Raw genomic sequence first — 24,117 nt, 5'->3', positions numbered from 1 at the left:
ACTCTCCACCCCAGGCTCAGATCTCTTTTCCTGATAGGGCACTGTTACTACTTTGCAGTTCCAGCTTAATCTTCACTATGTCCTGATGCACACAGTGTGTGAACGTAGTATGTGGAGACACGCACTATGACCTGACATCGTGCTCATCAGGTCACAGTGGAGAGCGTGTCAGACCTGCAGAGTAGCAGGAGCCCAGTGCCTGAACAGAAGGGAAGATATCTTTTTTTAAATTATAGAACTGAGCATGGGGGTCTGATCTTAGCATGGGAGGTTCTGATCTGAGCATGGGGGGATCCTGATCTGGACAATGGGGGTCTGATCTGAGCATGAGTGGGACGATCGGAGCATGAGGGTTCAGATCATGGGGGTCTTGTTTGAGTATGGGTTGGTCAGGTATGTTCATGGGAGGGGGGATCTAAGCACTGGGGGTCTGACACAGAGTCTGATTTGTGTTGCCTGATCCAAGCATTGGGGGTCTTATTTTGGGGGTCTGATTTGGAGGTCTGATGAGGTTTAGGGATCTTATTGTAGGTCAGATTAGGATTGGGGATCTGATTTAGGAGTCTGATCTGAGGTCTGAAAAATTATATTTTTTGTATTTTTCTCTTCTAATGAAAAACAAAATATTTTAGCAGACCTCAGATCGGATGAAAAATATTTATTTTATCTTATTTTTCTTTGTAAAAAACTAGGTGCATCTTGTAGGGCGAAAAATACGGTGACTCGTGTGTAATTGTATAGCTTGTGGCTCCTGGTAGTCATATGTTGTTGTTTTTTGGCTCTTTGTGTATGTAAGGTTGGCCACCCCTGCCTTAGGGTGTCTTCTTTCCAAAATGGGGTCACTTGTAGGGTAGTTATAATGCCCTTGCATTTTAGGGGCCCTAATGCGTGAGAAGTTTGAAATCCGAATATGTAAAAAATGCCCTGTGAAATCCTAAAGGTGCTCTTTAGAATTTGTGGCCCTTTGCCCACCTAGGCTGCAAAAAAGAATCACACATGTGGTATCGCCGAACTCAGAAGAAGTAGGGCAACGTGTTTTGGGGTGTATTTTTACATATACCCATGCTGGGTGAGAGAAATATCTCTCTAAAAGTCAACTTTTCACATTTTTTTTATACAAAGTTGTCATTTTAGAGAGATATTTCTCTCACCCAGCATGGGTATATGGAAAAAGACACCCCAAAACACATTGCCCAACTTCTCCTGAGTACGGGAATACCACATGTGTGACACTTTTTTGCAGCCTAGGTGGGCAAAAGGGCACAAATTCTAAAGAGCACCTTTAGGATTTCACAGGGCATTTTTTTACACATTTGGATTTCAAACTACTTTTCACGCATTAGGGCCCCTAAAATGCCAGGGCAGTATGACTACCCCACAAGTGACCCCATTTTGGAAAGAATAAAAAAATATAAACTTCTATGAACTCACTATGCCCATCAGCGAATACCTTAGGGTGTCTACTTTCCAAAATATGGTCATTTGAGGGGTGTTTCTACTGTCTGGGCATTGTAGAACCTCAGGAAACATGATAGGTGCTCAGAAAGTCAGAGCTGCTTCAAAATGCGGAAATTCACATTTTTGTACCATAGTTTGTAAACACTATAACTTTTGCGCAAACCAATAAATATACACTTATTGCATTTTTTTTTATCAAAGACATGTAGAACAATACATTTAGATAAAAATGTATATAGGAATGTAGTTTTATTAGAAAAATTTTACAACTGAAAGTGAAAAATGTCATTTTTGGGCAAATTTCAATTAATAACAAAAAAAGTTAAAATGTCAGCAGCAATAAAATACCACCAAATGAAAGCTCTATTAGTGAGAAGAAAAGGAGGTAAAATTCATTTGGGTGGTAAGTTGTATGACCGAGCAATAAACGGTGAAAGTAGTGTAGTGCAGAATTGTAAAAAGTGGTCTGGTCATTAAGGGGGTTTAAGCTAGGGGGGCTGAGGTGGTTAAGGACCAGGCCATTTTTTGCAAATCTGACCAGTGTCACTTTATCTGTGAATAACTTTAAAATGCTTTTACTTATCAGGGCCATTCTGAGATTGTTTTTTCGTCACATGTTGTACTTCATGACACTGGTAAAATGGAGTAAAAAAAAAACATTTTTATTTATAAAAGAAATACCAAATTTACAATTTTTTAAAAATTTTTTGCAAATTTCCAAGTTTCAATTTCTCTACTTCTATAATACATAGTAATACCTCCAAATATTGTTATTAATTTACATTCCCCATATTTTTACGTCATGTTCTGATCATTTTAGGAATGCCATTTTATTTTTTGGGGACGTTACAAGGCTTGGAAGTTTAGAAGCAAATCTTGAAATTTGTCAGAATTTCTCCAAAACCCAATTTTTCCATTTCATCCACCATGACGGCCCACATTGAGATTGACCCTTGACCTCTGTAGGGGCAGGAACACATAGAGAGTTTAAGAACCCCCCACCCCTCCACCTCCTCAGTGCTTTCCTGCCCCTACAGGGGCCAACAAGTGGAGAGGATCCTCCTCAAGGAGGATTACATCGTTTGTTTCACTTTGCAGGTTCTCCAGCTGGCCTCCCGCGGCATGGGCTAAGGCTGGCCAGCTTGGAGCATCGAGGACCCTCGTCTCGGCCTATGCTGAGGCCTGTGGTCCTCCCCCATACCTCTCGTACTTCCTTCCCTCCTTAGGGAAGCAGTCGGGGGTGCCGGATTCGCGGGCGCGCGGTGTGCGGTGTGCGGCGTTCCTCCTCCGCATGCTGTGGGCTTGTGACCGGCTGGGGGAGCAGGTGCGGCGCATGGAGCGCTCAGGAGGCAGGCCGGACGCTGCACGCATCCTCTCATAGGCTCGGGAGGCGCCGGCTCTTGCCGTCACTAGGGGGCGCAGCTTGATGACGTCAGACGCCGGGAAATTTGAAAAGGGTTGTAGACCGCGGTTCCCTCCAGCTCTTGCCTGCTGCACCGCGATGTCTGAGACACCTGCTCCCCGCCAGGAAGGCCCTGATCCCACTACTGCCAGTACCGTGAGTCCCCTTCTGGGGGGTATATATTTCAGTCTTTGGTCATTGAAATTCTAATTGGCATATCTGGTTGCTTCCTCACTCCAGGGCAGCAAGGAGTCAAAGCCAAAGTCCAAACTCCTAAAATGCTGCGCTTGCTCTAAGCGTCTCCCTGAGAACTACAAAAAAAGGTTGTGCAAATCTTGCACATCGGAAATTTGGAAAGAAGAACAACCAGATATTCTGTCGGAAATGAAATCTTTTATTGCGGACGAAATTAAGTCCTCTTTAGCCACCATGACAGCCCCCGCTAGTACTCCTATCCCCTCCAAGAAACGCAAGTTGTCCGCTATCTCCTCTTCTGAGGGCGAGGATGTTGAAGTGGCTTCCACCTCGTCCAGACAATTTCCTAATGAGGAACCCTTGTCTGACGGGGAAATTCCGGACGAGGATAAGAAATATTTCTTCTCCGCTGATGAGATGGAGGAGCTGCTGAGAGCAGTTAGATCCACAATGGGTATCGAAGATACCCCTAAACCTCGTACGGTACAAGACGAAATGTTTGGGGGCCTTAGATCTAAATCCTCTATAGTTTTTCCCATTAACGAAAATATAAAGGAGATGATAATGGAAGAATGGTCAGACCCGGAGAAAAGGTTAGGCGTTCCTAAGGAGTTCAGAAACAGGCTCTGCTTTGATCCGACCGAATGTAAACTTTACAATCAGACCCCTAAAGTGGATCTACAAGTGGCTAAGGTAGTAAAGAAGACCGCCCTACCCTTTGAAGACTCCTCACAATTGAGCGATCCTATGGATAGAAAGGCGGACGGGCTCCTAAAAAGATCCTGGGAATCAGCCATGTTTGGGGTCAAGACTAATATCGCTGCTACTTCTGTTGCTAGGGCAATGTATATATGGCTAGGGGAATTGGACGTACACCTGAAAAATAAAACCCCAAGAGAAGAGATCAGAGACTCGCTCCCTCTTCTTCGCTCCGCCACAGCATTTCTGGCCGATGCTTCTGCAGAGTCGATCCGCTTCTCAGCCAAGGATGCGGCTCTTTCTAATGCAGCCCGTCGGGCGTTATGGATGAAGGCCTGGTCCGGGGACAAGGCTTCCAAGGCTAAACTCTGCTCCATCCCCTTCTCAGGGGAATTTGTCTTCGGTCCCACTCTGGATAAGATCCTAGAGGGGGCAGCCGACAAGAAAAAGGGGTTCCCAGAGGAGAAGGATTCTAAAAAGAAGCCCTTTCGTCAATTCCAGCCTCAGCAGAGATCCTACAGGGGGAAAGGGAAAACTGGCCGATGGAGCTATCCCAAAGGAGGGAGAGGAAGAGGCTTCATCCTCAATCCCCAAAATAGACCAAACAAACAGCAGTGACGCCAGAGTAGGGGGGCGACTGATGGGTTTTCTATCTTCCTGGAAACAGGTAACTTCAAATCCCTGGGTTCTAAATGTAATCTCTCAGGGCTACAAGATAGAATTCACATCAGTCCCCCCAAGAAGATTCTGCATCTCACCCCAGCGCAGGTCAGAACTTCCAAAAATTTGGCAGGGCGTCCAAGACCTCTTGGACCTAGGGGTGATTCAAAGGGTCCCTATCCCAGAGGAAAGGAGAGGGTTTTATTCCAGCCTTTTTCTAATAAAAAAACCAGACCAATCCTTTCGCACCATTATAAACTTAAAACCCCTAAACAAGTCCATTCTATACAGGAGGTTCAGGATTGAAACAATCCCATCCATAATTCCCCTGATCCAGAAGGGGGCGTTCATGTCATCGATAGATTTAAAGGACGCCTACTACCACGTCCCCATTCATCATCTCTCTCAGAGGTATCTAAGATTCGCTATAAAGGGTCAAGACGGATCAATCCATCACTTTCAATACGTGGCCCTTCCCTTCGGTATCTCCTCGGCCCCCAGGGTCTTCACAAAAGTAGTAGTAGAGATGGTGGCCTATCTTCGTCAAGAGGGAGTTACTATCATCCCATATCTCGACGACTTCCTGATTCTGGGCAAGACAGAGTCCGAGAACCTCCGAGCAACGCAAAGATTCTTGGAATTCTTAAACAATCTCGGCTGGATCATAAATCTAAAGAAATCCACCCTAATCCCATCCAGGAGAATAAGGTTCCTGGGAGTGGAACTGGACTCATCCCTGTTAAGAACTTTCCTCCCTCAGGACAAGGCCATGACTCTAACGGAAAAGATCCGAGCATTCCAGAGGTCTCGCAGTTGCTCCATCCGGAAGGCCATGAGTCTCCTGGGCAGCCTAACAGCCTGCATCCCTTCGGTTGCCTGGTGCCAAGGCCACACAAGGGTGATCCAGAGTTGGATCCTAGGCATCTGGGACGGGAAGCAGGTAAGTCTGGACAAGACTTTCCGGATCCCGCAGGCTGTAAAAACAGACCTAGACTGGTGGAAAGAAAGAGGAAGACTGCTTGGAGGCCTACAGTGGCAGAACCATCCGGCCGTTCAGGTTATCACGGACGCAAGCCTCGGAGGCTGGGGTGCAAAGATTGGAGACCATCTTCTACAGGGCTCCTGGCCAGCCGAGATACGAGTCAAATCCTCAAACTACAGAGAGCTGTATGCAGTCCTGGAGGCGTTATTAAGGGGAGAGAGTCTCTTAAAAGGGCAACACCTAAGAGTAATGTCCGACAACACCACAACGGTGGCCTATCTGCGACATCAAGGAGGGACAAGGTCACGGCCTCTGGGTGCGTTAGCAAGAAGAATCTTCTCCTGGGCAGAAGAGAACGTCTTATCTCTCTCCGCCATCCACCTAAAGGGCTGCGAAAATACGATAGCAGATTTCCTGAGCAGGAGGACGATAGATCCAGGAGAATGGTCTCTGAACAGGGACATCTTCCGGAAGATCTCGGAAAGATGGGGCCATCCGGAGGTAGACTTGTTCGCCTCCAGAAAAAATGCGCAGGTGGAATGCTTCTGCTCCCTAAACCGGGAGGACAGACCCTGGGCAATCGATGCCCTATCGATTCACTGGAATTGGAACCTGGCCTACGCCTTCCCCCCAATACCTCTTCTTCCCAGGGTCATCCAGAAACTCCTAGGGGAACCAACTACTCTGATCTTAATAGCCCCTTTGTGGCCAAAGAGGAGTTGGTTCTCCACTCTAAAACAGCTATCGCTGGAGGATCCATGGGAAATCCCTTTCCAGAAAGATGTTCTAGTCCAGGGCCCTCTACTTCATCCAGACCCCGGGATATTCAAACTGTCAGTCTGGATCCTGAGAGCGAGACATTAAGAAACAGGGGTCTTTCAGAAAAGGTGATATCTACCCTAAGGGCCAGTAGGAAAAATGTGACGTCTGCCATCTACCTAAAGATCTGGAAGAGATACTGTTCCTGGTTAGGAGTGGAGCGCCCAGACACCTCCTCCCCTCCCATCAATAGGATCTTGGACTTTCTGCAGTGCGGCTTGGAATTGGGCCTAAGACCTAGTACCCTGAAAGTCCAGGTTTCTGCTCTCAGCTCCTTTTATGACTGCAGCCTAGCTAGCCACAGATGGATCAGGAGGTTCTTTAGAGCGGTTTCAAGATTGAGACCCTCTCTGAAATCGAGGGCTCCTACTTGGGACCTTAACATAGTCCTTGAAGGCCTAACAAAACCTCCCTTTGTACCGTTATCAGAAATCTCTTTAAAACACCTTTCCCTAAAAACTGCCTTTTTAATTGCTATCACCTCAGCCAGACGTATTGGAGAGATCCAGGCCCTTTCTTGTAGGGAACCCTACCTCCAGATCACCCAAGATCACATCCGTTTAACTCTCGATCCAGGTTTTCTCCCAAAAGTAGTCTCCCCCTTCCATCGGGAACAGGAGATCTTTCTACCTTCCATCCCCAGATCTGAATCTTCAGGGTCTAGTGTTAATTTACATCTCTTAGATGTCAGGGATACAGTGATCCAGTACCTGGATTCTACCAGGGATTTTAGGGTTGATGGCAATCTCCTTGTTCAGTTTTCGGGGAAAAATAAGGGAAAGAAACTAGCTAGGTCTTCCATAGCCAGATGGATCAGATCCACCATTGAATATTGTTACAGGTTCCAGAATATACCCAGTCCTGATAATGTTAAGGCCCACTCTACCAGGGCCACTGCCTCCTCTTGGGCTGAGAAAGGAGGAGTCTCGCTGGACCAGATTTGCAAGGCTGCAACCTGGTCAAGCACCAATACTTTCGTAAAACATTACCGTCTTAATCTTCCGGATTCGAATGAAACTCTTTTCGGCCGGAGGGTTTTACAGGCGTTATCCCCACCCTTTTAGTTATCTGTTATGTCTCAATGTGGGCCGTCATGGTGGATGAAATGGAAAAACCGCAATTAGACTTACCGGTAATTCCGTTTCCTTGAATCCACCATGACGGCCCATACTATTCCCCTTCCCAAAAAAAAAAAAAAAAAAATATATAAAATTAAAAAAAAAAAAAAAAAAAGGGGGAGATATATGCTTACGAATATATATTTTCATATATACGTACTTTAAGATAAATAGGAGTTTAAGGGTATGGATTAATATCCTTTTACTTTTGTTCCACCTTTTCGGGTAATTGTAAAGCACTGAGGAGGTGGAGGGGTGGGGGGTTCTTAAACTCTCTATGTGTTCCTGCCCCTACAGAGGTCAAGGGTCAATCTCAATGTGGGCCGTCATGGTGGATTCAAGGAAACGGAATTACCGGTAAGTCTAATTGCGGTTTTTCCAAAGCCCCCAGTCTTCTTAGTGCCAGCCCAGCAGCCAGATTCATCAGACCACTGGCTGTGTCTATGGGGGCGGCAAGAAGTGGCGCAGCAAGCAAGGAGAACCTGCTTCCAGCTCCATAGTAAATTTTAATGGTGGACAGCAGTGAAGGGCAGTGGGCACTCAATCAGAGCAGCAGTGGCAGAGAGACTCACTGAGGCCAGCAGCAGCCATTTTAGTCTGATTACAGCCACTCTGCAGCTTTGGCTCTAATCTGACTGAAATGGCTGCTGCTGGCCTCAGTCTCTCTGCCACTGCTGGTCTTCCTTTTTTTTCACAGATGCCACTGCCCAGCACACCAAGTGTGTCTGAGCATATGGGCGGTCATCTGAGCATATGGGCGGTCATCTGAGCATATGGGCGGTCATCTGAGCATATGGGCGGTCATCTGAGCATATGGGAGGTCATCTGAGCATATGGGCAGTCATCTGAGCATATGGGCGGTCATCTGAGCATGGGGCAGTCATCTGAGCATGGGGCGGTCATCTGTGCGTGTCTTTTGCGCTGGGCTTATACCTGCCGTTATGTGATTATGCTTGCTCTCTTGTCCTTCATTGTTGCTAGGTCTGTGGGAGAATCCGGTTCTTCCATGTCTTGGATGAACCAGTTTTTTTTCTCCTTACATTATCATCAGGGTGAATCCGGGTATGAGCCCTCCCACCATCAGGGTTGGCTCATACAGTCAGGAGGTCAGGGATTGTATTTAGGGATGCATAGGAGGTGACCTGCTCCCTTTTCCTGGCTTCCAGGCCTAGTGGCATGGTTTATATAGACATTGTTTGGTGGGGGGTTTTCCCCCACTCTCTATCGTAACAGGTAACCCTTGACAATTTTCTCAAGCACAGATGAGGTTCTCCACCACCTGAACCTGCTCCGTGTGTTCATGGTGCAACTTGCAGAAGAGAAAATAGAGGGTGTATTATCCAGTAACCTCTAGATCAGACCTTGTGATAGAAGGTGCTGCCATACAGTGGGATGTCTTCTGCTCCAGTTGTGGCAGTATAACAATAGGTTAGTTAATACTTTATCTAATCCATTTTCTCTTTTGTTTTTTTAGCTCATTAACGTGGAGATGTTGGCATGGGCCTGTCTTCCAGGAGAATATCAAACCAACAACATCTGCTGTCCAATGTGCGATAAAGGTGGGTGGGTAGACCCCACAATTATATTTTTTGTATTTTTCCGCTTGAGAGAGCACATCTCTTATACTGAAGACACCTAGCCAGCAGGCCTCTCCCCCCTTTAGACATTCCAATACATGGGTTTTGCCAGAAGGAATATTTTTCTTCTTCCACAGATGTATAATGTCTGATTGCTGAGGGATCCCTGGCCCCACGGCTCAGGGGTTATGTGTCCCCCTATAGTTTCATATCCACTAGCACAGCGAACAGTAAATCTGCACCAGTTAGATTTCTTTTATCAAAGGTGCCATGATGGTGCTTAAAGGGGTTCTTCTGGGAATTAAGAAAATAAAACTACCTAAATATTACTTTATAATAAATAGATTCCCAAATACCTTTCATTAGTTATAATGTCTATTGTTTTGTGTGGGGAGCAATCAATAGGAGAAATAAAAAGGCCTCCTTCCTATTAGTACACACAAAACCTGTCCTGATCACACAGGAGGACAAGTTACTTCAGAGCAGGGAGCTAAAGAGCTGCCTCATCCTCTCTACTCTGCTTGTCAGGGATTATAATCCTAAATACAGCTGATAAAATCTTCAAATTAATCTCTGTGGGAATGGAGTTCATGAGGAGACATGAACTACAGAGAGGACGGACAGGATAGACTGTGGTAATGGAGACTGCATACAAGTGCTTCTGCTCATCAGATACATCCCACCTCCTCTCTGTACTTCATGTCTCCTCATGAACTCGAACTCCATTCCTACAGAGAGTCAGCTGAAGTTCATATCAGCTGTTTTCAGGATCATAATCCCTGACAAGCTGAGAGGAGGATGAGGTATCGCTTTAGCTCAGTGTTCTGAAGTAACTCGTCTTGCTGTGTGATTAGGACAGTGTGATTTGTGTGTACTGATAGGACGGCAGCCAACCAACAAGCCTTTATAACTAATGAGAGGTAATTGGGGATATATTTATAAAAAAAAATTAAAAATAGTTATATTTAAGTATGTTCATTTTTCTTAATTCCTGGGTAACCCCTTTAAAGGAAATGTGTAACCAAAAATGTTATCTGCCAGTTAAAACCAGTTAGCAGCACATCTCCTTTTTTCCATCCTGTTTTTATTTTCTGATTGCGTATTGTTTTTTTATTTTCTGAACATGGTTATGGGGGCAGCCATCTTGCCTGAGCTGTTCTTAACAGCATTTAGAAAGCATAAAAAGAATTGCTTTACAGCAGCCCCATGGTCCATAGACACAACGGTCTGGAGCTGATCCTATTGACTTCTAGGGAAGAGTTTTCAAGGCATGCTCTGTGACCTGTGCAGAGGTCATTGTACAAGGAACGAATAGAAAAGCTTTGACAAACACCATTCACAATAGGTGAATCATGTCATATCTTAACACATAGGTGATATCATTACAGGCAGGATTAGAATGATAGATAAGCAGATAACTGCAGTAAAGTGATCTGTACAGACCAATAAGTGGAACCTATTTTTAAGCTTAGTGGCCAGTGCGAAAACTGCAGGATTTTATGGTTTTGGTTTTAATATATTTTAACATAAAAACATAATTTAAACAACATGTCATTTTCTGATGACACATTCCCTTTAATGTAACGCAGTATCAGTGTGATTAGTGCCACCTCTACCTTTTTATTATTATTTCTATAAAGAGGTTTTCCAGGTTCATGTGTTTCTACATTTCTTCTTGGCCCTCTGTTTACGATAAATGTCCTCCCTACTGACCCGTCATATCTGGCACATTATCCGGGCGTACCTATGACCAACTCTCTCAGAAAAGTTTAACATTTTCCAGAAACATCAACAATTGACACCCCCATCCCAACACTAACCCAAGCTGATATGTTCCACTTGTAGAGTAGATTTTCTCATTATTTTCTGCCAGATTTAGGGCTCATGTACACAACCATATGTATTTTGCAGTCCACAAAAAAAGGATCTGCAAAAAATACGGATGACGTGACTGTGCATTCCGTATTTTGCAGCTGGCCCCTAATAGAACAGTCCTATCCTTGTCCGTAATGTGGACAATAATAGGACATCTATTGTTTTGTGGAACAGACATACGGAAACGGAATGCACACGGAGTAGTAACTTCAGTTTTTTTTTGCGGACCCATTGAAATGAATGGTTCCGCATACGGTCCGCAAAAACGGAACGGAAACAAAATACGTTTGTGTGCATGAGCCCTTAAGGTGGCTTTCCACAGGGCTGCTTCAATGCATCTGCCATGTGCAGCCAAAACCCCACCCAGGCGAACGAACACATGAATTTGAAGGTAAGGCCTCTTTCACATTTCCATGTCAGTGTCATGTCCGTGAAAAAAGTCTACGTGTTTCATCCGTGAAGGATCCATGGTTGGTCCGTGTGTCCGTTTTTACCATCTGTGTTTCATCTGTAGATCACTGATGTTATTCAGCTTAAAATTAATTTCCAAAGAATCTCCTATTAGTCATCAGTGATTTTCATGGACCCATAGACTTCAATGGGCGTACTTGGTCCACATCACGGCTTAAAGTAGTGCATGTCCCACGGTCAGTAAAAAATGACAAAATTGTGAACAGACATATTTAAATCAATGGGTGCGCGTGCTGTCCACAGAAACTGAAATGTGAATGAGGCCTAAGGGCTCATGCACACAAACGTATTTTCTTTCTGCTTCCGTTCCATTTATTTTGTGGACCGTTTTCTCAACCATTGACTTCAATAGGTCCGCAAAAACAACAGAAGGTACTCCGTGTGCATTCTGTTTCCGTATTTCCGTTCCGCTAAAAAGTAGTGCATGTCCTATAAGTGTCCGCAAATCACGGTCCGAGGCCCCATTCAAGTCAATAGGTCCGCAAAAAATACGTAACACATTCGTATGTCATCCATATTTTGTGAATCCATACTGTAGAAAGGCTATGCCCAGCCCATATTGCTCATGTGTTTGGTGATTAATAAGTTACTGTTTCCATTTCCGATCCGCAATTAACGGATCGCATACTGAAACGATACAGATATGTTTTGTGGAATAACGAAACGAAAGAGGACTTAAATCAGAGGGAAAAAAAACTCCGATACGGAACAACGGATCCGTGAAAAACGGACCGCAAAACAGCAACGGTCATGTGCATGAGCCCTAATACTCACAAATTCACGTTGTTGTGGGCGGGTTTTCAGATTGGAAACCTAGCCTGCAATTGGTGCAGTTTTGCGATGTGGTAAACATGATAGATAAACCTATAAAAACCTTGTAGGCAACATCATCATTATGATCACATTGCAAAACTGCTAAAAATTAAAATCAAAATGTAGGAATACCGACGAGGATTACCGCTTATTTCCTGGCCACACCTATTCTTGTAACTTAAACCCGGGCAGGTGCAGTCCAGCAGCTAGCAGCTGTCCACATGCAGTGACCGCAGGGTTACTACACACTGTCCAGCCACACCGAAAATTACTACTAGGTCTAGTATCTGCATTCAGAACATAGGTTATAGTAAGCAGATTCAAAGCACAACGGTCACACTATAGGAAAAAATTTCAGCCTCTCTGGTGGCCGGGACCGTGGGAGCTCACGTAGGTTGGTGTTTTTTTATAGTATGCAAGCACGGCCACCACTGATGAATTGCAGGGTGGTCGTAACCATGGAAACGAGCAGCGTATAATGTGATGGAAAATTTAATCCAGCCAGCAAAGGTAGCAATATTGGTAATAACAATACATTAGTAAGTGACTTGTATTGACTTTCTCTACATGATAAATGCCACTTACTGAAGTGAGACAATCCCTTTAAAGAGTATAGAGGGACTTGGGTCAAAAATAGGGACTATCCCTCCAAAATAGGGAACATTGGGAGGTCTGGTGTAGAGATATCTTCTAAGAAAAGCTGTCAGTTTACGTTATGTGATCTCCGCTAATAGGAGACTGTCTGATGTCTGCCAGTAAGCTTGCTGACTGTTTCAAGTGTCAGCAGTGTAATTGTAGATCTGTTCTATAACACAGGTGACTCTGTCTTATTAGTGGTGTTTGAAGGTTTGTGCTTTGTTTGCTTCTGTTTCCTGTAGGTCGCTTTGTAAAAGCTCATTGCACTCTGGAGTCAAGTAGCAGTACTTGTGTTCTCTGTGCGCCTTCCACATATATGGATCATGCGAACGGCCTCACTGAATGTTTCAGATGTAAAGAATGTGATCTTGGTAAGTGCAGCACCGTGATGTTTTTTTTTTTTTACTGGTATACTCCGCAGCGCTTTACACACATTACCGTCACTTGCTGTCGTCAGTGGAGCTCACAATCAAAGTTTCCTATGAGTTTGGATTGTGGGAGGAAGCCGGCACAAACACGGGGAAGAACATACAAACTCCTTGCAGACCATGTCCTTGGTCAGATTTGAACCTAGGACCCCAGTGCTAACCACTGAGCCACCATGTAGTTATAAAATTCTTACCACTGAGGATTCCTGCACACCTCGCAGGACTGTGCCACCACGCCAAAACACGACTAATGTTTGTAAGGAGCATCTGCCCTGAATTTGCTATGCTAGAATTTTTTTTGCTGTTTATTCCTTAAAGGGTTTGTGCAGACAGTATATATTGATGGCCTATCCTCAGAATAGGTCAACAATATCTGATCGGCGTTGTGCAGGCAGTATATATTGAAGAGCTATCCTCAGAACATCTGGGTTCCCCGCCGATCAGCTGTTTGACAACAAGGCGGCGCTCAATGCGATTGCGGCTTCCTGTTCACTACACTCATCTCGGAAGCGTAATTACTCTGCACTGCTGAGACAACAGGCAGTGTAGTGAACAGGAAGCAGCGTCCCATCGAGCGCCGCCTCCTCTTCAAACAGCTGATCAACGGGGAATCCAGGTGTCCTGAGGATAGGTCTTCAATAAATACTGCCTGCACAACCCCTTTAAATTTGCAAATTAACACTATTAAAAAGTATTGGAATGGATTCCATATTTGGATTTTGTCATTTGCCGAAACAAAACCATCACTATAGTGACTCTGGGTGAACAGAGTGGCTATAGCTGTTGTTTGTGTTGGCATTGGGTGTGTTAATTTTTATTTTTGGATTGTAATTTTTAAAAATATTTTCCATATACCGGTATATTATTTTTTACATATAATAAAGACCTAGGGCACATTCATTCTTTAGAGTTTTTTATTTTGCAGTTTTTCATTGTAACAGGGGCATCAATAGGAGGCTGGTTGCAGGGTAAGGCCCCCCTGTGATGAGTCACTAGCATTGGCAGCCTGGGTCTGCTGTGCCATGCCTGGCATCATGTCATCCAATAGCGGATCACCACTGCCTATGTTCACTGGATAGCGTTCACTGAACATTATGTAGACTGGAGAAGAGAAGACCTAGGCGGTTATAAACGGCTTCTGTCTTATCTCGGGGTCCGACCTGCTCCTGCTAGACTCTGTACATTCACAGGGGCGCAGGTTTAGATCCTTGGACCACTGTTCATTCACAGTGCAAGGTCTCCTACAGGTTAAGTCTACATTGACACGACCGTAGTGTTTTGCAGATCCACGTATTGCGGAACTACAAAACACAGATACAGGCCCGTGTGCACCACACATGGCCACAGCTCCATAGAAAATGCCTATTCTTGTCCGCAATTGCGGACGGAACAGATGCGGACTCATTCATACGGTCGTGTGAATGTGGCCTAACTCTGAAAGTGTTCAGCGGCAGAAAGACTAATGTTGTTGTGTTATTCTTTAGGGGCTGGCCTGGTCGCAAAAGTAACTTGCACGATTACGTCAAATACAATCTGCGAGTGCACAACCGGTCAGTTTTGTCTAAATGAAGACTGTGATTTATGTCACGATCACCTACGGTGTCCGCCCGGTCAATATGTAAAGAAACCCGGTAAGAAGATTGGGATGTGTGAGTGCAGTAACTGTCAGCGCGTGTGTCATGTCATTACACAACTAATCATTGCGCAGGACTGGCGATATCCTGTATGATAAAATCCTAAATAAAAAGCCCCGCTCCGGTTTCACTTTCATGTAACTATATTCCTTTCACTTTCATTTCTGCTTTACTGTTCCATCAAATGTGACCTCCTCTGGTTGAAGGGTAATGCAAAAAAATGGTGGATTCCTATGGACTTTTCCAACTGTTTTGCTGCTGATTATGACTGCTTCATCCATTAGGCTACATTCCGTTTTTTTTTTTTTGTATGAGAACCCATTCATTTCAATGGGTCCGCAAAAAATGCAGACAGCACATCGTGTGCTATCTGCATCCGTATGTCCGTTCCGTAGACCTGCAAAAAAATAGAACATGTCTTATTCTAGTCTGTTTTGCGGACAAGTATAGGCATTGTTACAGTGGATCCGCAAAAAAAAAAAACAGATGCCATACAGACGTCATCCGTTTTTTTTTTGTGGACCGCAAAACACATATGTGTAGCCTTAGTTCCATAATTACTTCTGTCAGTTTTTCCCCTGGCCTGGAGTGGCTGATATCAGGGAACAATAGATTACATTCTATAGCAAAGCAAAGACAAAGATCATGGCTCTCACCAGCATCTTACTCCAGACAGACAGAGTAATCAGATGCAGGGCGCCCCACGTCTGACTACCCCAGGGGAGCACCCAGGAATTTTGTCTAGGGGGGGTCCGAAAGGCAAAAAAATGTGGCATGTGTAGTGCGCTGTGCTAATTAAATTTTTCAAAGCCCCCTTTATATTTAAAAATGCAGGGAAGGGGTGTAGTGTGTTGCACTGATTCTTTTACTTGGCGATTCTAAAAGCTCTGTAGGAATTATTTTTGGCCCCGCCCATTATTAAAAGCCCCTCCTACATATAATAGGCCACTCCCAACAAACACTGTACAGCTGACATTCTATAGTTGCGGTCTGTCTGTACACATCATACGGAGAGAGGGGAGGTCTGTCCTGGCTGCACTGTCTGCTTCACATTATACAATAGACAGCAGGCTACAGCCAGGAAGCTCCTCCGCTCTCCTCCCTCCCCAGATCCTGCTCAAGGCCTGTGGTTCCCCCCACCATCTGCCACCCGCCCGTGGCCTGCTGCCCCCTTTGACCGTCCTCACCCAGCTCTGAATCCTCCTTCTGCAAATGGCAGGGGGAGGAGCCGGAGCATCTCCTCTCCTACATAGCGCCACCTACCTCTTACATCCAGTGATGTCACCTTTGTTGTAGACGTTCTCTTTCCTCATCTTCTCCATTCAGATCAGACCGCCATAATGATTTTTCAGCCATCTCCCATCTCTGCAGAGGTTAACAAACAGACATTAGTTTCCCACATTTCCATCATCTTCACATCTTCTCTACACCCTTTCCTGCCACCCCCAATACTGTGCCCACTGTGCCCGCTGTGCCCCAATACTATACTGCAGAAACAGTCCCCCTGAAAATACTGTTACCACACAGATAGTGCCCCAATACTGTGCCCGCTGTGCCCCCAATACTATACTGCAGAAACAGTCCCCCTGGAAATACTACTACCACACAGATAGTGCCCCCCTCAACAATTATTGGCACACAGTGCTCTAAAAAAATAACTGCGCCCAAACACTAATAGTATAAAGATAATGTCCCCCAAAAATTATTGTGCTAAGCTGATACAGTGGCAGGGTGCCCCCAAAGTAACAGGGCTCCCCAAAATAGAAATCATTCTCTGCCAGAGCACACTTAGTAGTAATAATGCCCCTATAGTGCCCATACTAGTAATCATGTTCCTCATAGCCCCCCAGTATTAGCAAAGCTCCGTATAATACCTCCTAGTACTAATAATTCTCCCTAGAATATGACAGTACATGAAATACCCCCGCTTAGTGCCCGCTGTTGAGCTAATGTCCCCATAATGTATGCCAGTATAAAATACCCCTATATAGTGCCCCAGTAAATGCCCTCATAGTGCTCCTCTCCCCCTTCCCCATAGTGTCCCCCATAATATGCCAGTAAAAAATGCCCCTTCTAAGTGCCACCATATGCCCCAATAGTGCTCCTCTCCCCCATAGTGCCGCTCTCCCCTATAGTGCCTACCATAATGTGCCAGTAAAAAAATGCCCCCTTAGTGCCACCAGATGCCATAATGCCCCCATAATGTGCCAATAAAAAAAATAAAAACATATGCTTTTATTGTCCTGACGAAGAGGGCTGTGCCCCCTTGAAACGCGTTGACAAAAAGAATAAATAAGCTATTTTAGTTTAAAAAAAATATTCTATAAGATCTTGCCTCCTGTTTTCAGCGCCACAGAAAAATGGTTAAAAAAACCACCATTTTTATCTCAATAATAATAAAGGCCCCTTTAGAGCCCCCACTTCCCCTTAGTGCCCCCAAATATTGCCCCTATAGTGGCACCAGATGCCCCATAGTGCCATTCTCCCCTATAGTGCCCCATAATGTGTCAATAAAAAAAAAGCCCCTTTAGACCCCTCAGATGCCCCCATAGTGCTCCTCTCCCCCATGGTGCCGCCCCATAATGTGCCAGTAAAAAATGCCCCTTCAAAGTGCCACCATATGCCCCAATAGTGCTCTACTCCGCCCTCCCCTATAGTGCCTCTCATAATGTGCCATTAAAAAATGCCCCCTTAGTGCAACCAGATGCGATAATGCCCTCATGTGCCAATAAGAAAAGAAGGCCCCTTTAGAACCCCCACTTCCCCATAGTGACCCCAAATAATGCCCCTATAGTGCCACCAGATGCCCCATAGTGCCGTTCTCCCCTATAGTGCCCCCTATAATGTGTAAAAAAAAAGGCCCCTTTAGAGCCCTCATAGTGCTCCTCTCCCCCATGGTGCCCCCCAAATAATGCCCCAATAGTGCCACCAGATGCCCCATAGTGCCGTTCTCCCCTATAGTGCCCCCCATAGTGTGTAAAAAAAAAAAAAAAAAAAGCCCCTTTAGAGCCCCCATAGTGCTCCTCTTCCCCATGGTGCCCCCCCCCCCCATTATGTGCCAGCAAGAAGTGCCACCCAAAAAAATGTACCACCAGATGCCCCATAGTGCCGTTCTCCCCTTTAGTGTCCCCATAGTGCCAGCTCCCCCCTCCAAAAAAAGAATAAAAAATACACTGATACTTACCTCCATCAGCAGCGATGCGATGCAATGCAGGCCTCTTCCCGCCTGTGTCCCTGCTGTGTGCTGCCCGGCTCAGGCGGCGCGATGATGACGGAATCGCGCCGCCTGAGCCGGCCTCTGATAGGCTGCAGGCATTAGTGCCTGCGGCCTATTAGAAGAACAGGGGAGGGACTCACCTCTCCCTCCCCTGCTCTGCCGCAGCACAGGCATCTGTATCACTGTTCTAAGGACGGCGATACAGATGGATTAGATATGGAGATGAGTGCTTCCACAATGGAAGCGCTCATCTCCTTCTGCCCCCCCCAGCCCCCCACCACCACCGCCGCAATTACATCCAGGGCCGCGCCGCCTGTGGTGATCGGCGGTGCGGCCCTGAAGGATAAAAAAAATAATAATTTTGGCTGGTTGTTCTAGGGGGCGTCCAGACCCGCTGGACCCCCCCTGTAGGTGCGCCACTGGACTACCCTGTGTGTTTTTATGTTTTTTGCTGGTGATTGCCATGACCATTTTCTTTGGATATATTATTGGGACTTGGTTCTAGCATAGAGCACCACCGCAGCAACTATACAACACAGACTCCGTGAGCAGCGCAATTGCTCTTGTGCATATGTTTGACATATCCGCTCCGAGCAGTGCCGATCACTGCCTTCTTTGTTTTTAGGCTTGTTTCACATTTGCGCGCAGCAGTTTTCATCCGGCCACCTCTCAGCATATTTGCCGGGTAGCAGCCGAATCTCTGCCAGTCCCCATTATAGTGAATGGGGCCAGACGGTATCTTGGCAGCGCACAGTAGCGCCCGGTATTCACGGATCCCAGCCGGAACAGCCTGCCAGATCTGTTTTAACGCAGATGTGAAACCTGGCCTTACTGACATAGATCACATTCTGCTTGTACAGTAAAGGCATATCATTTAAAATGAAGGACTCATGGACAAAATCATATATTTCTTCAGTGTGCTATCCATTTTGAAGACCCATACAACTCACTGGAGCCGGGCAGACTTTTTTTATTTTTCATCCATGTGGGATGGTCATCAGGAAAAAAATTATCAAGGATCGAAACTCTAATATGGCTGTGTGTATGAACCCTAAGGTTTAGAGTCATTTAAAGAAGACCTGTCGGCTCTCCTATCACTTCTGTTTTACAGTAGCTTAGGCTGGGTGCTTAACCCCTTCAAGACCAAGTCAGTTTTCACCATAAGGACCAAGCCACATTTTGCTAATCTGACATGTTTTACTTTATGTGGTAATAACTCTGGAACGCTTTTACTTACCGTATTTTCCGGAGTATAAGACGACAGGGCGCATAAGACGACCCCCCAACTTTCCATTTAAAATATAGGGTTTGGACCTTTACTCGCCGTATAAGACTACCCCTGCCTGCCCAGCCCTCCCTGTCTCCAAGACAATCTTTTCCAGTCCAGGGAACTGACCATGGCAGCCAGGGCTTCAGTAGCGTCCTGGCTGCCATGGTAACATATCTTTTTCATTTCACATTCTTAGTTTCCCACATAGAAACTACTAGGGGCTGGGGAAAGATGGTGGGTCCATTGCCATGGGGGATCTGTGGATGGCACTGTTATGGGGAGGGGGATCTGTGGATGGCACTGTTATGGGGAGGGGGATCTGTGGATGGCACTGTTATGGGGAGGGGGATCTGTGGATGGCACTGTTATGGGGAGGGGGATCTGTGGATGGCACTGTTATGGGGAGGGGGATCTGTGGATGGCACTGTTATGGGGAGGGGGATCTGTGGATGGCACTGTTATGGGGAGGGAGATCTGTGGATGGCACTGTTATGGGGAGGGGGATCTGTGGATGGCACTGTTATGGGGAGGGGGATCTGTGGATGGCACTGTTATGGGGAGGGGGATCTGTGGATGGCACTGTTATGGGGAGGGGGATCTGTGGATGGCACTGTTATGGGGAGGGGGATCTGTGGATGGCACTGTTATGGGGAGGGGGATCTGTGGATGGCACTGTTATGGGGAGGGGGATCTGTGGATGGCACTGTTATGGGGAGGGGGATCTGTGGATGGCACTGTTATGGGGAGGGGGATCTGTGGATGGCACTGTTATGGGGAGGGGGATCTGTGGATGGCACTGTTATGGGCAGGGGGATCTGTGGATGGCACTGTTATGGGCAGGGGGATCTGTGGATGGCACTGTTATGGGCAGGGGGATCTGTGGATGGCACTGTTATGGGGAGGGGGATCTGTGGATGGCACTGTTATGGGGAGGGGGATCTGTGGATGGCACTGTTATGGGGAGGGGGATCTGTGGATGGCACTGTTATGGGGAGGGGGATCTGTGGATGGCACTGTTATGGGGAGGGGGATCTGTGGATGGCACTGTTATGGGGAGGGGGATCTGTGGATGGCACTGTTATGGGGAGGGGGATCTGTGGATGGCACTGTTATGGGGAGGGGGATCTGTGGATGGCACTGTTATGGGGAGGGGGATCTGTGGATGGCACTGTTATGGGGAGGGGGATCTGTGGATGGCACTGTTATGGGCAGGGGGATCTGTGGATGGCACTGTTATGGGCAGGGGGATCTGTGGATGGCACTGTTATGGGCAGGGGGATCTGTGGATGGCACTGTTATGGGCAGGGGGATCTGTGGATGGCACTGTTATGGGCAGGGGGATCTGTGGATGGCACTGTTATGGTGAGGGGGATCTGTGGATGGCACTGTTATGGGGAGGGGGATCTGTGGATGGCACTGTTATGGGGAGGGGGATCTGTGGATGGCACTGTTATGGGGAGGGGGATCTGTGGATGGCACTGTTATGGGGAGGGGGATCTGTGGATGGCACTGTTATGGGGAGGGGGATCTGTGGATGGCACTGTTATGGGGAGGGGACCTGTGGATGGCACTGTTATGGGGAGGGGACCTGTGGATGGCACTGTTATAGGGAGGGGATCTGTGGATGGCACTGTTATGGGGAGGGGATCTGTGGATGGCACTGTTATGGGGAGGGGGATCTGTGGATGACACTATATAGAATCCACTGCTTTATGTGTCATCCACAGATCCACCCCATGACAGAGTCTCCCAGCAGGCAGACATGTCACTCAGGGCAGCTCTTGTATTCACTCCCTTAGCAGTGCAGGGGGAAAGGCAGAGATTGTTTTTATTGCATGTAAACAAAGGGCCAGAAAAGAACCAGGGAAATGAGGAAATATATATATTATATATTATATTATTTTTTGCATAAAACTTACTTAGTTATACTTGATTAATTATATATTGCTGCCCATCAGATTTTCAGTGCTATATATATTTTGTTTTTCATAACTCGGACAACCCCTTTAAGGGTTAGATCATGTGTGTTTTTTTATTTTTTTATTATTTTTTTTTTATTTTATTTTTTTTAGAGCTGGTTGTTACTGAGTCGGTGATACCTAATATGTCTACTTTTTTATGTATTTCAGTTTTACACAATAGAAGCATTTTTGAAAAAAAAATCATGTTTTAGCATCTTCATTTTCTGAAAGCCATATTTTTTTATTTTTTCGTCGATTGTCTTATTGTCTTATGTACGGGCTCCTTTTTTGCAGGAAGAGATGACGGTTAGATTAGTGCTATTTTGGATTGCATATGACTTTTTGATCGCTTGGTATTACACTTTTTGTGATGAAAAGTGACAAATTACTTTTTTTAACATTTTTTTTATATTTTTTTGTTATGGTGTTCACCTTAGGGGGGTAAGTCATATAATATTTTTATAGAGCAGGTCATTAAGAATGTGGAGATACCTATTGTGTCTACTTGAAAAAAATGTATTTCAGTTTTACACTATAAAAGCATTTTTTAAGAAAAAAATATCATGTTTTAGCATCTCCATTTTCTAAAAGCCATATTTTTTTTTTCTTTTGGGCGATTGAGTTTAGGGGCTCATTTTTTGCAGGAAAAGATGATGGTTTGGTACCATTTTGGGGTGTGTTGTGTTTTTTTTTATTTTTATTTTTTTTATCGTTTGGAATTATTTTTGTGATGAAGGTGACAAAAAAATGGCATTTTTGGCACAGTTATTATTATATTTTTTTTACTGTGTTCATATATTTTACTGTGTATTATATGATATATTTTTATAGAGCAGGTCATTACGGACGTGGTGATACACAATATGTCTACTTTTTTATTTATTTCAGTTTTACACTATAAAAGCATTTTTGAAAAAAAATAAATCCTGTTTTAGTGTCTCCATTTTCTGAAAGCCATATTTTTTTTTTATCTTTTGGTCGATTGTCTTATGCAGGGGGCTCATTTTTTTGCGGGAAGAGATGACTGTTTGGTACTATTTTGGGGTATGTATATTTTTTTGATCGCTTGGAATTACACTTTTTGTGATGTAATGTGACAAAAGTTGCATTTTTTTCTCAGTATATATATATATATATATATATATATATATATATACACAGTACAGACCAAAAGTTTGGACACACCTTCTCATTCAAAGAGTTTTCTTTATTTGTATGACTATGAATGCCAAGAGTGTGCAAAGCAGTAATCAAAGCAAAAGGTGGCTACATGGAAGAACCTAGAAGATGACATATTTTCAGTTGTGTCACACTTTTTTGTTATGTATATAATTCCACATGTGTTAATTCATAGTTTTGATGCCTTCAGTGTGAATCTACAATTTTCATAGTCATGAAAATAAAGAAAACTCTTTGAATGAGAAGGTGTGTCCAAACTTTTGGTCTATACTGTGTATGTATATGTATGTATATGTGTATATATATATATATATATATATGTATATGTGTATATATATATATATATATATATATATATAATTTTTTTTTTTTTATGGCGTTCACCTGAGGTGGTAGATTATGTGCCATTTTTATAGAGCATGTTATTTTGGACGCGGCGATATCTAATATGTCTCTCATTTATTTATTTATTTATTTATTTATTGTTAACACTATTTTATGGTCTTGAGGGGTCTTTTTTTTTTTTACTTGAAACTTTAATATTTTTTTTATTATAAAAACACCAGGTTGCATCTTCAGGGCTTCCGTAGCTGGCCGTCTCTGATGCCTGTGCAAGGCATCGGAGCTGCCATGGCAACCATCGTCCCCCTGTCACCGCAGCGCAGGGGGCTGGTGGAGTGAAAGGGAGCCCCGTCCCTCTGCAAACCCTGCACATGCCGCGGTCAGCGCTGACTGCGGCATGTGAAAGGGTTAATCCGCTGGCATGACTGCATACAGCGATGTCGGCGGATGCAGCAGGGGCCCGGCTATCAGTAACAGCCGGGCCCCTGCTGCTGATCGGGTGGGTGCAGCTCCTGCACCCTCCAGATCACATCACATACATGCACGTGAGGATGCGGCAAGACGCCACATTCCTTCACGTACATGTACGTGATTATGCGTGAAGGGGTTAAATGGGTTGTCTGGGCTTTTTCATATTGATGACCTATCCTCAGAATAGGTCATTAATATCAGATCCGCAGGGGTCTATCATCCGGCACCCCCGCCGATCATCTGTATGAGGAGGCAGCGTGCGTATTGCGCACGTGCCATCTCCCTTCTCTCTTCCTGCTCGCTGCTGTCCCATAGACATACAGCAGCAGAGCAGGAAGGGACCCCCACTTAATACCCAGATGCTCATGATCTTTTAGCAGTAATAACGGAGGAATTGCACAACATAGCGTTAGAAGAAAAGATGCTCCAGAATTGTCATTGCATGTTGTATGCAATACGTTACTAGAACAGACCTATATCCGGACTGGTGACGGTCCTTTTTAAAGTTATATGCAACCCCTGCACGTACTGTAAACTCTATTACATATACTATACCATATTTAGAACAATACCTCTTTACAATCATGTATGTATTAGAAGAAGTGTATTAGTGTCTTTGCCTTTGTATAAAAAGCTGTGATAGGCCTGTGGCTTTGGATAACGAGCTTCTCTGGAGCTGCAAGAGCCCTTTAGGCTCTGCAATAATAAAATAGGAAAATATTCTACTCCCCTACCCCCACCCCGCCCCAAAGCAAAAGCGGTATTTTCTGTGAGTGGGGAGCAGGACCTGTGACGATCAGCTGATCCTTGCCAAAGAGAAAGCTGATAAGACTCCGGGTGAGGAGATGAAAGAGGTCCATAGTTCATCGCCGCACAGGACTATAACTGTTAGCGGTCTGCCTGGTATCCG

The 24,117-nt window shown here is 45.1% G+C and overlaps 2 protein-coding genes across 3 annotated transcripts in view; both read left to right on the top strand.

Annotated features, from left to right (window-relative positions):
• TNFRSF14 (TNF receptor superfamily member 14) overlaps nucleotides 1-24,117 on the top strand; it is a 40,726-nt gene that overhangs the window by 3,796 nt on the left and 12,813 nt on the right. For both annotated transcript variants that reach the window (XM_044281839.1, XM_044281840.1), the window contains 3 exons: nucleotides 8,808-8,892; nucleotides 12,948-13,076; nucleotides 14,618-14,764. In XM_044281839.1, coding sequence (XP_044137774.1) covers nucleotides 8,808-8,892; nucleotides 12,948-13,076; nucleotides 14,618-14,764 — 361 coding nt within the window. The remainder of the gene's footprint in view (nucleotides 1-8,807; nucleotides 8,893-12,947; nucleotides 13,077-14,617; nucleotides 14,765-24,117) is intronic.
• Nucleotides 5,483-7,412, top strand: LOC122928704. Its single transcript, XM_044281838.1, has 2 exons — nucleotides 5,483-6,680; nucleotides 6,712-7,412. Exons 1-2 carry the CDS (start codon nucleotides 5,840-5,842, stop codon nucleotides 6,777-6,779), a joined length of 909 nt encoding a protein of 302 aa, XP_044137773.1. The 5' UTR covers nucleotides 5,483-5,839; the 3' UTR covers nucleotides 6,780-7,412.

Source organism: Bufo gargarizans, chromosome 2, assembly GCF_014858855.1.
Source record: "Bufo gargarizans isolate SCDJY-AF-19 chromosome 2, ASM1485885v1, whole genome shotgun sequence".
Lineage (NCBI taxonomy): Eukaryota > Metazoa > Chordata > Amphibia > Anura > Bufonidae > Bufo > Bufo gargarizans.
The sequence above is the reverse complement of the archived record's forward strand: the minus strand, read 5'-3'. Positions and strand labels throughout refer to the sequence as shown.